Genomic DNA, 12,161 nt, shown 5'->3' on the forward strand with positions numbered 1-12,161 from the left:
ATAAAGTAATTTGTTGTGTCTAAAGTTGAAATAAAAAAGATAAAATGGAGAATGATTTGATTTGGATTAAAAATCTGACATGATGCATTAATGGTGCACCTTATAGTCCGGTGCGCCTTATATGTGGATAAAGTTTTAAAATGGGCCATTCATTGAAGGTGCGCCTTATAATCCGGTGCGCCTTATAGTGCGGAAAATACGGTATACGTATGCAACATCCCAAAATTTAATTGGCATCCCACCACTGGATAATTGGATGATGTCAACGTCGGGATATGAAATACCAATTGGACAATCAACATGTTGCATCAGAGCCGTAACAATGTCTTAGTTGTCTTTGATTTCCGCATAGAACCCAGTGTTCAAAAACAAAGTCATCCATCAGCAAGCTACGGCGTGTAGCGGTGAGTATGCGCTGGTGCTAAAATAAACTTGCGCTTGGAAGCCATCCCTCGAGCATGACGAGGGATGACGGCTCGTTGTTGGATGTAGGCCAAATTGGACTTCCACAAGCGGTGTCGCGATTTGAGCCGATGTCAAGAAGATGTCCGAGTGTTGGTGTGGAAATCCAAATGTGTTGTTTTTGTTTTTCAATATTGTGTTTTGTAGTGAATCGTTTGAAGCGTTGGCAGTCGAAATAATGGCGGAGTTACGCAATCCGTCGCCTTGCTTCTTAACTCGTCACTTTCCTCACATTGACATGCATCATGCAAACCTTAGACCTGCAATGGCGTGCCGCACACTTATCGCGTATGTTTGTGTGCTAAATGTGCTAAAAACAAGTGCTAAATGTAGCGTTGTTGTCGTGGAGTTACATTACACGGATAGTGGAAACCATTTTGTTAAAAAAATGATTCCCTGAGTAAATTAAATTGGACTGTAGCCATTACAAAATATCATAATATATAACGTTGACATCACATTATAACGTTTTATTATTTCTGTGGGAAATATCGAGGAAAATAATGGCTTAGAAGCTTGTTTAGCATCTGAACCTAAAATGACCACATCACCCATTTCTAATTCAAAGAGACAAAAACAATAGAAAATTAGCTCGTGACTAACTTCCTACTTGGTCAAATTTACATAAAAGTCAGCATGCAAACAAAGTGAAAGGAAGTGAGGGGAAAAAAAAGAAAAACTGGAAAAACCTGGCTTTCAGCCCTTAGCTCTCACGCTAGGTAAAGTCGCACGCTACTTATCATCGTGACAGCCAAGACACTACAGACTGTCACGCAAGGTGAGAAAAGAAAAAAAAAAAAGTGTCCAACCAACCCAAAACCACAACAGGAGTAACAGACGGGAGTTTTTGTCTTTTTAGGGAACCAGTAAAAGTAACTGTTTTGGAAACACAGATGAGCGTGGGGTTCGCTAACTTGCGAACAGAGCGGCTAGCGACATTCCTCGCGCAAATATCAACATCATCATTGGCACGGATACGTTTTGTCACGCCATGCATCGTCGCATTCAAAAGGAAGCAGGCGACGGGCCAGGTCAAACACGTCAAGAAATTGGCAGCTTCAATTTAGACAAAACTAAATTGTTGCTTATTTGTTTTTTTGAAATCACAATAAACAACAAAGAGTAATATGGGAGACCAGTTTAGTCATTTATAATCAATTAATATTTTAATGTCAATTAAAATTTTTATCCGATTATTCGATGGAATAATCAATTGTAAAAATATTCGAAAGTAACAGACCCAGTACAGTGGACATCGGGACAAATACAATTTGAGAGGCGGAGCTAGCAGGCCCTCTCAAGATTTAAATCGTAGGTGTGGGTTCAAAATGGAGGCGACCCGATGTTTGTCCTGTTATAAGATCCCGATTAAAGTAAGCATGGACAAAGTGCACCTGAATGTTCTTTAGCTCTCAGGGAATCTCACTGGAACATCATTCCCACTTAAAGTCCGGAGAGCTCCCGTCGTTCTCTCTCACACAGATCAATGAAAGATATCACAGCAACATTCCTGAAGGGCCCACCCTGCTTTCCCTTGTTTGTCACTTAGGAGGAAAGCCGAGGGAGGGGGTTTCTCAGGATGGTATGGCATCGCGTGTAAAGGCGGCCGGCCCCACCCGGGCCCCGAGGCACGTTGGCCCACCGTTACCCAGCCACACGCCTGAGAGCGGCAGATTAAAATAAAAACTCCCCAAGATAAACTTCCACAATTGATATCGCTCTGGCCTTTTCCAAGCACTCTGGGACAACACCGCTTCCTGTCCAGTCAGGGTGCGAGGGGTGGTTTGGGGCGGGGGTGCGGTGTTTCCTGTACAGAGCAGATTGGGGGAGGACGACAACGCGGGCATGAAAGGCATTGGACTTCTCTTAACTAGCTGACAAGCCAGAGGGAGGGAGGAATGTTTATTGATCTTAGTCACACACATATTGTAAAGAGGAACTTTGCGACGAGCCGCTAGCACGCTATGGGAATCCAGTGGTGGTGGTGGGGGGCGAGTAAGCGCAGCAGGACTTGGACGATTGAAAGTTCAAGAATTTTAACAATATATACTCATATTTTTGACACATTATTCAAGTGGTTGAAAACTCCAACAACATTGTTCTCGGATAAATCAGACCTTGGCTCTCTCTCTGGTCAAATTTGCCGTTGGTTCGGTTTAACATGATGATCATGATGAATCTCTTACTGTAAGTCCAAAGCATTTAACCCCACAATGGTGTATAAAGTTCATCCTTGTAGATGTCTTTTTAAAAATATCCACAGGCAACTCCTCCATTGTGTGTGAAAGTGAGTTTAACTGATGAGTTGTGCACACGAGCTTCCTGCCGACCCCTGGATAACGCTGACCTCTGCTAATTGCGGAATGCCGAGCTAAATATATATATATATATATACTTTTTTAAAATATATTTATATATATATATTTTTTTATATTTTCAATTTTGGAAAAAAAAAAAAAAGTCATTGTTTTTATCTACACCAAACACTGGCAGATTTTTGGGAAGTGAAAACAGCATTGATTTTTTTTCTATAAATATATATTTTTATTTAAAATGATATATTTTAAATTTTGAACAAAAAAAAAAAAGGTCATTGTTTTTATCTACACTAAACATTTTTGGGGAGTGAAAACAACATTGATTTTTTTTTAACATTGTATTCCAGCTACAGCTTCCAGGCATTACGCAAGACTCGACCATCCGAAGCTTTTTTTTTTCTTAAAATCAAGTTAAAAACAAACATTCCTTTGTGCCTGTCGGATAATGTTTTGTGGTGATATCAATTTGTTGGTTTTAAAAACACAAAGAACAATAGCCTGCTAACTGGTAAGAATTTATCAGCGTCGCATTGCCCGCTTGACATTGTTTCACCCTGGCTGGTTTCCATTCACTTTGTCCTGCTCTTCATTAGTCATATCCTTTTGCATGCCATGGAAAAGTCATCATTAAATTCACAGACATTCTAACAGCTCCATTTTACGTGCGTCTCCATCGAAATCTGCAAGTCATTGCTACATTTCTGGCTCGTCATTCTTTCTGACTACGAGAAAAAAAATACGAGTTGCGCCATGACGACGTGTCGCATTACCTTCCGTTACGTTCATCAAATCCCAAAATAAATCACTGTCACGAAGTGTATCAAAATAGAAAATCCACTTTCATGATGAGTCAGCAAAAAAATAAATCTAGGGACTTTGATTTTTGTCTGACAGGAAACGATTAAGAAGACGCTCTATGAATTTTCTCCAAACATTTTGCCTTAAAATATACTTAAGTACACATATTGAATTTTATCATGTCACTTAAAACACACTTTTACAGTTAATTACGGTTTCTAATAGCAACGGACAATTTCTCTTCCCCTGTTAGTAACATTTTCCGACTTTCTCACCTGAACGCCATTTCAGGAACTGGTCTGTAGCTGACCCCCAATATTGTCCTTTTTGCTTCATGCGATGTTCCCGTTCACATCCCGGATAACCTCAGCATGCCGTGAATAGACACAACACCGCTCGGCCTTCCCGGCCTCCTCGTTTCCACAAGACACAATATTAATCAACGCACGTTGCAGGAAAGGAACATGTTAAACGTGCTTGGGATTATAACGGATGTTTCCAGAAAATTGTCTCTGACTTTGTTTATCAAAAGGTTTGAGTCAAGGTAAACAGATTTGCTGTGTTTTTTGAATGCATAGAAGTCCATCCATCTATTATACACTGTTGGTCTGGTCAAAAATATACAAAATATGTATAATAGTTCTCAAATTCTTTTTTACTTGTCCATTTTGTCAGTTTTTCTTTGTATTCCTCATTAGATCATTGTTCCTACCTTTTTCTCATTAGCCCCGCCCCTTTTATTGTCCAATCAGCTCACTCAGCCACTTGTGTCTTATTCAGGTGTTCCTTGTCTCATCAGGTTGTTTATATTTGGGTCCCTCCTTTCTTTTCAATCTTGGTTGTTATTTCAGCATGTTGTCTGAATTATCTAAATGGCAACCAGCCAGATATAAAATGACAAACAAAATGACAAAATTGTTTTTTTTTCCCCCAGTTTTTAGTTAGTTGCTATATCTGCGCTGTTTTTAAAATATGTATTTTAAATGAAGCGAAGTTGAGTTGAGCACATTTTTATTATGTCGGCCATCACATCTTCAGAATGATAGTGATGCAAAATTGTCTAGCTTACAAAAAAAGACATTTTTTGGTATCCTGGCAAATCAAATTCACTCACACACACACTCACACACGCACGATATATTAGGCACATCAATTTACTTTACAAAATACTTGATAAAAACACAAAATCACATTTTAGGATACAAATATAGCTTCAGTGTCCTTACATCCACATTATATTGGATTATAAAATCGAAACAGTATAAGCTCATATGTATTTCATTCCGAGTCACAGGATAGCAGCGGGACTCAAAACCACAAAAAGGACATTTGTAAGATATTGATCTTCACACCATCATTAGCTGCTTGACTTCAATTTGATGTCCTGTACATTACATTCTGACACTCTGGCTCAGTTTGTGAGCCATGTGTCCATAATGTTACACAAAAATGCCATATATATATATATATTACTACATACAGCATAATGTTACTTTAAAGTCACTTTCTTATATTACAGTTGCGGAATTGCAAAGTGGCATGGTGACCAATCAGTGTTGCTGGGCCAGGAGGCGGGACTTAAACAGAATCAGAGAGAGGAATACATTAAAGTGATTCGCAGTTCCGAAATTCACCCAAATATGTTTTTCTTTCTGAAAAATGCCGAAAGATGTTGCAAAAATTTGTCTACAAAGAAAAGTAGAGCAGTGAATCGGTGTCAAGGAAGTAGAGCGTCCCGTTGCTGATTTGCGATTCGCTACTCGAGTTCGCCTCGTCGTAAATTTTTATGGGAATCTTATTGTCTGGAAAACACGTCTTGAAATATGAACTGAAATTGTCCGTAATTGTGACAGTTCTTGTTCTCGTTTATTTTCCAAGCTCAGCTCATTGTTCGTAGTCTTCACTGCAAGTCAAGGGGTCGCAGGGTGGCTCTCAGATGGCAGCGTTTGTGCTTCATGGTGAGGCCATACTCGGGGGTCATGTCCACGGGCTCGCCGGGTATGGTGTGGAATTGCAGCCTCTGGACGATAATAGCCAAGAAGAGGAAGACTTCCTGCCGCGCGATGACCTCGCCGATACAGCGGCGCTTGCCCAGGCCGAAGACCATCACCTTCTCGCCTTCTTGCTTATTAAGCTCTGTGCCGTCGTCACTCAAGAAGCGTTCCGGGTTGAAGGATGTCGGATCCTTCCAGAGCTCACTGAAAGATGCGGAGAAAATTTTGTTCACCGCAAACCGGGCAATTATAGATTTAGCGTTCCACTTACGGGTCGTGATTGATTTGCCATTGATTGATGAAGACGCAGGTGTCTTTAGGAATGAAGAAGCCGTTCAGAGATGTGTCCTTTGTGGTGCTAGGAAGACAGCAAGGTTAGATGTCACGCTGTCACTACATCTGGAAAAAAAACCTTACCAGTGAGGGATGGTAAAGGGCAGGAATGACGAGTGACGAAAGATTTCCAAGATGAAGGCCTCCAGGAGGGGCAGGTTGGCTTTGTCGGATAAAAGAGGAGAGCGCTGAAGTCCCACTTTGTTCTCTGGAAATGAAAAGATTTGATAAATTGTCTGCTCAGATGCAGGGAGGGGGAATTCTGCTTTTCAGGTACTTACTCAGCTCCTGATTAAGCCTCTCCTGAATCTCCGGGTAAGCCACTAAGTACATGACGGACCAGGACAGGGCGGTTGAGATGGTGTCGAACCCTAAAGTGGAATCGAACTTCAGTTGATCTATTCGGAGGTGACTTTTGATCAATGCTGATGGTACAATAGTCAGATGTCGTAACATCCCTGGAACCACAAGTTATCTCCACACCAGAGATCTGAAGGTGGCTATTAAGAATCCCCATCTAGGATGTCACACCATGAGACACTCACCTCCAAAGATCTACAATAGCATTCTAGACCGGAGACTACCAATCCCTTCGGCGGTTCCCCATAACTTCAAAAACATGCTCTAAAGATCTCCAGTAGCCTCAAGACCTTAGCTACCAGAGATCTCCAGTAACCTCTCTCGCCAATAATGACCCAAACGAAATAAATGGCTATGCTAACGAGTGAAGTCCAAAGAAGAACTCCAACCAACCTGCTCCGAAGAGGTCGTTGACGATCCCTACGATCTTGTTATCCGACACCTGGATGTTAGAATTCTCGTCCAGCTTCCTGTCCTCGCAGTGATCGATGAGGGAGTCGGTGATATCCCGAATATTGTCCTAAAATTGGACACAGTTTTGACCCACCAATTATAATTTCAACACACCTAAACTCATGAACACACTTTTTTAGCGTAGTTTAAATGTATTTGAAGATTTTGAACACAAAAATCGTTTGTGCATTTTGCGTGATGTCACAAACACTGCGTCTGTCTGGCTAAGATGAGGCTGATAGAAAGTTTCTCTTCTCAAAGAATTCATAAGTTGAACAAAACTGAGTGAGAAATTGGAAGAAATTATGATTACTGATGGCCGGGCAATACCTTGTTGAAAGAGGCGTAGTGGTCAACCACAATCTTCCTGACAAAGGTGTTGAAACGGTTATTGATGTCCACAAACGCCTTCATGCTGGCACTGGGCAGATACTGAAGAGCCGGGATGAAGTCGGCGGGATTGCCGCTGCCCACCACCTGTCCGAATTCATCGCTCAGGTTCACCAGGCTCAGAAGTTCTTGGTCGTCGTGGTCGTAGCGGCGCCCGAAGCACATTCCGCAGATGACGTTAGCCACGGAGACGACGATATGCCGAAAGGGGTCGAAGCTTCCGTCGGCTTTCATGACCTTCTCCAGCTGCTTCACCAGATACTCGCCCTCCTTGCAGATGTGCTCCTCCAGCATGCACGAGTACTGCGGCGAGGTGCCATCCAGAGTTGCGAAAGACCTCAAGGCGCTGTAGGCCAACTTCCGGCGAGCCCGCCACACACCCGCTTGGTCGGTACTGAAGGCCAAACTCTCGCCGTCGTTGATGTAGCGGAAGGAATACAGGTCGGGCCTGCCGGAGAAGTCCTCTCCCTGTTTGATGAGCGCCTGTCGCACCGTTTCGCCGCCGCTCAGCACCACCACGGGACGCATGCCGATCTGGATCTTGAAGACGGAGCCGTAGCGCTGGCTCATGGCGGTAAGACTCAGGTAAGGCCTTTTCCCCAATTGCAGTACGTTGCCGATGATAGGGAGGGGCTTGGGCCCCGGGAGCCTTCGGAGCCCCTCGGGAATGTCGCCGCGCATGGACTTGAGCAGCAGGTAGACCAAACACAACGTGGTCACGGCCACCAGACCCTCCGACACGGACAAGGCCCCCACTAGCGGTAGTATCATTAGCGTCATGGCAACCGGCTTTGAAATTTCTGGCTGGAATATCAAAGCACCTGGAAATAGAGGCAGAGGAGCGTTGGGGCAGGCAAGTTGTGCAGCATGCCAAGAACAAATAAGTCTTGCACCTTTTATTAATTTATTACATAATTTATATGTTTATAACATTAATGAAAGCGTGAATATACAGCAAAAGATCTGCAAATTTACTCCGATCGCTATCTTACAAAGGTAGGAATCGGACGCCTATATGAAGCTGAAGAAATGAATTTACCTTGAAGCAAAGAGATGCAATCCGAGAGGAGTCAACAAATTCCCAAAAGCTCAGGCCCGAGTTGACACTTCTTGTGTCCCCAAAAGCCAGAAAGGGCTTCTGCTTTATAGCGTGCTCCTCCACTTCATTGGCTGCAGCCCGTGATGTAATCACCCCTCCTTCTGTTTGTTATGAATGAAGTCTAGTGCGCTGAGAAGGTGTGTGTGTGTGTGTGTTTGCATGTGCGATTGCATGTTTCGAAATGCTCTCGTGCATATGCGGCGGATATTCATTACTTGAGCATGCTTTTATGTTGTTGATGAAGTCATTACGGGGGCCTTGATTGGTTTAATTTTTATGACTGAAAACCCGAAATGAAAAATCTAATTGTTGTGAGAATAAAGCTGTAATGTTTCCACAACATTTTTTTTTTTTACAGCTGAGGTGTGGCATAAATCTACACAAAGTTTGTTTTGGTCTTTTAGCTGATGCCCGCAGCTTGCTGCAGGTTAAAACGGGTGTTTGCGCCGTTTTGGGTGTGAACACGGACGACACCTTTCGCCGCCAGCAGCGGCGGCTCTTCAAATTCCCCTTTAAAAAAAAAAAAAAAAAAAAAAAAAATCATTTACATGACAGAAGGAGAAACTGACTCTGCAGGGGGTCTAAGTGTGCAAATTCTTCTCAGGAACTTCAAGCAGAAAAAAAACCAGGCCTAATGTCATGACAAAAAGTAATTATTACAGGAATAAAAACAAAAAAATGCAAGGTTGCAAAAATTTTCACTCGTCATGTTACGAGATTAGAAGAACAATGTGACAAGAATTTAATTGCCGGTCTAATATCCCCTGCCGATAAATTTACAATATCATTTGTAGGTCATGATGTGATGGCTGCTTGATACACTCGACTTTGATTACTCACTTGCACGTTCAACAAAAGTGACGACTCAGCTGTTTTGGTGTGTTTAATATGTGAATTTTGTTGTATGGAATTACACGTGGAGTCTAATAGTGCAGGGGTCGTGTCAGGGGGAGGGGGGGGGGGTTGCGCCGGGGTTGGGAAGGGCATCATGACAACATCTACCACCCAAGCAGAGCTAAGTCCTGATAAAGCACTCGGGTCGAATGCCATTGCGTGCTAGTACCTGTTAGCCGGAGTTAAACATTGACCAGTTGCGTGAGAGCGCAGAGATCAAACCTTCACCTCCCCTTTGAGGTTGCGAACCTTGGAGGGCAGGGTGTGTGTGTGTGTGGGGGGGTTGTGGAGGAATATCCAAATGCGGGGGTAGACCAGTTCAATATGATCGTTTAAAAAAAAATTCTCAGAGAGTTTGCAAAATGAAAAAGGTTTAAAAAAAATAAACGACTTCTGGAATGTTATAAGACAAAAGTTGCTGTGTTAATAGAATTACGTTATCATCTTCTTTGAGATTATCGAGATAAACTAGAAATAATGTTTCAAAAGAACTAATGAGATTAAACTACTAATGAGAAACCCTGTTATGAGAATAAAGTTGTAATTTTACCGGAACAAAATTGTATTTTTTCCCATAATATTAAATTAAAGCTTCATTTTTGTAATGTTATGATCTTCCCACCTCCCTTGATTTATTCATCATCACTCCTTGGGAAGTTTTGGTGAAACAGCTGAATTGATGTAAAATAAAAACTTTGATGAAACAGTTAATGATTAATGCTCACGTCCGAAAGGATTAGTTGCACATGTGGCATTTTTTTGTGCGAAAACAAGGTCCGATGCCAAGATTGTGCAACATCAAGCTTTGTGAAACAAAACAAATAAAACACGCACACAAAAAAAACAAAGCTGTGAATTATTGTATTGTAATCTGCTTTATTTCTTTTTTTTTTTTTGTCCTGTCGTGTTAATATTAATAGCTAATAGCATGGTTTATTGGCTTATGTGCAAATCCGGCCTTGTCGCAGCCAAATTATTTTGACAAGGTTTCAACCTTACCAGCCAACGATAAATAAATTAATAAATACAAAGGTATACATGAATAAAAAAACAAAAACAATAAATAACAATAAATAAGTAAAAATAAATAAAAATAAATAAAAATAAATTTAAAAATAAATACTGTTTTAGGCACGCCCAATATGCCAATTAAATTCCATGTGCAAAATGTATTAATGAATATGATATGCATTGATTGGCAATGTTTGTCCACCGAAAAAAAACAATCAAGTCCATAAAACCAAAACGCAATGATAGCGTGGCCAAAAGTAGAGACAGGTACAAATTATAGTGCTATTAGGCTGGATTGTTGGGTCCTGATCCAGCGGGTGCGAGAAAGTGTGTGCGTGCGTGTAGTGTGTGTGAGCGTGCGTGCATGCAGGCGGTGCTTGCGTGAGAAGCGGAGGCTGGGTCCAGAGGAGGGGAGGGTCTCGGACTTGCGGACAATCCTAAATCTGCCAGCTCAAGTCACGCGAAGGCGGCACCCACTGCAAAAGACACACGAGGCTCTTAAACTGGCAGAACAAAGAACAACGCACGACCACCACTCCGATCTGTGCGTGTGTGTGTGTGTAGTGCGTGTGTGTGTGTAGTTCAAGCGAGGATCTGGCGGCTTTGGAGTCATGCAATGTGCCACTCAGCCCTCACTCATCGTACTCATGCAACACGAGAAGGCAGCGAGGAATTGCACTGCTCTTTCAAAACAAGTTGAACAAATCAGGATTAAGATGCTGTCGCAAGCGTCCAGCAACACTTGATTCTAGGTCGGTGTTGCCAATAAGCATTAGGGACACAGCCAAAATCAAACAATAGTTTTAAATCGCAGAGGAAAAAAGAAAGAACCGTAATTTTCGGACTATAAGTGGCGTTTTTTTTTCATAGTTTGTGTGGGGGGGCGACTTATACTCAGGAGCGACTTCTATACATATATATGTTTTTTTTCACTTTTTGGGCATTTTATGGCTGGTGCGACTTATACTCCGGTGCGACTTATAGTCCGAAAATTACGGTAGTACTTTATTGTGAAGAAAAAGCAATGCATTTCTGCGGGGAAATTCTATATAGCAGGGGTGTCAAACTCAAATTTTATTCGCGGCCATTATGACTGTCAATCCAAATAAATGTATGAGGACCTCATATTAAAAGCTTCAAAACAAACTGACAAATAACTATTTTTCAAATCAGACGAGTAGAAAGTGGTTAAATATTAAAAAAAAAAATGTTTGATTAAAAGTGAAGACAATTTGCAATTCTAGTAATGACGCAAATTTGATGCACAATTTGTCACATAAAATGATGTGGCGGTCCGTATCTGGCCCCCGAGCCTTGAGTTTGACACCTGTGCTAGATAGCATCAAAAAAAGTTCATTGAGGAAAAAAAAAGTTGATTTTTGAGAAAAATTCCATGTGCAATATTTTGATGCCGCCACCTGTGGGGTGAATGGATTATTTTGGCAAACAAAAGTAAACATCATCAGATTTAGATAAATTTGCGAACTTTATTAGAAAGTTTTTGTGACACAACTTTGTAGTGAAGGCCACACAGCTGGACAGTAAGGTCACATAGCGGAGAGCAGTTGAGGAATGGCTGGTAGAAGCTTCTTAAACAGATTAAAAGTGATCACATGGTCCCTCGCAGGAAGTGAGCTACTGTTAGCAAGTTAGCTGAGCTGAGGGTGAGTATCAGGACACGCACAAAAGCAGATGAGCTGGAATGAATGCAAGTTGACTCCCTGTGTCTTTTCAGGCCTGGATTCTTAAGCCTTTTTTTGTGGGTCTATCTTGGGATAGAAAAGTGAAAACAGGTTCAGATGCTGGATTTTTACAATTGATTGTGCAAACAGTTTTACAATTTTAAGAGGCGCTACTGTGGGAGCTTGAAAAGAAAATTGTGGAGTCATTGTGTATTTTCAGGCTTGGCTTCTGAAGAATATTTTGTGGGTCTACCTATGATAGATGTGCCTGACAAATTCCATATGGCTGAATGAAAATGCCAGCAGGTTTTACAATTTCAAAAGCTTGAAACTAAAATAGCATACTGTGTATTTTCAGGTAGTTTTT

At 41.7% G+C, this 12,161-nt stretch overlaps 1 protein-coding gene across 1 annotated transcript; it reads right to left on the reverse strand.

The window, feature by feature from the left end:
- Nucleotides 1-4,572: 4,572 nt before the first annotated feature.
- Nucleotides 4,573-8,304, reverse strand: LOC133152906 (cytochrome P450 1A1). The gene is made up of 7 exons (XM_061276881.1): nucleotides 8,148-8,304; nucleotides 7,049-7,929; nucleotides 6,659-6,785; nucleotides 6,187-6,276; nucleotides 5,990-6,113; nucleotides 5,844-5,930; nucleotides 4,573-5,776 (listed from the first exon to the last, which is right to left on the reverse strand). Exons 2-7 carry the CDS (start codon nucleotides 7,886-7,888, stop codon nucleotides 5,479-5,481), a joined length of 1,566 nt encoding a protein of 521 aa, XP_061132865.1. The 5' UTR covers nucleotides 7,889-7,929; nucleotides 8,148-8,304; the 3' UTR covers nucleotides 4,573-5,478.
- Nucleotides 8,305-12,161: the final 3,857 nt, after the last annotated feature.

Source organism: Syngnathus typhle, linkage group LG4, assembly GCF_033458585.1.
Source record: "Syngnathus typhle isolate RoL2023-S1 ecotype Sweden linkage group LG4, RoL_Styp_1.0, whole genome shotgun sequence".
NCBI lineage: Eukaryota > Metazoa > Chordata > Actinopteri > Syngnathiformes > Syngnathidae > Syngnathus > Syngnathus typhle.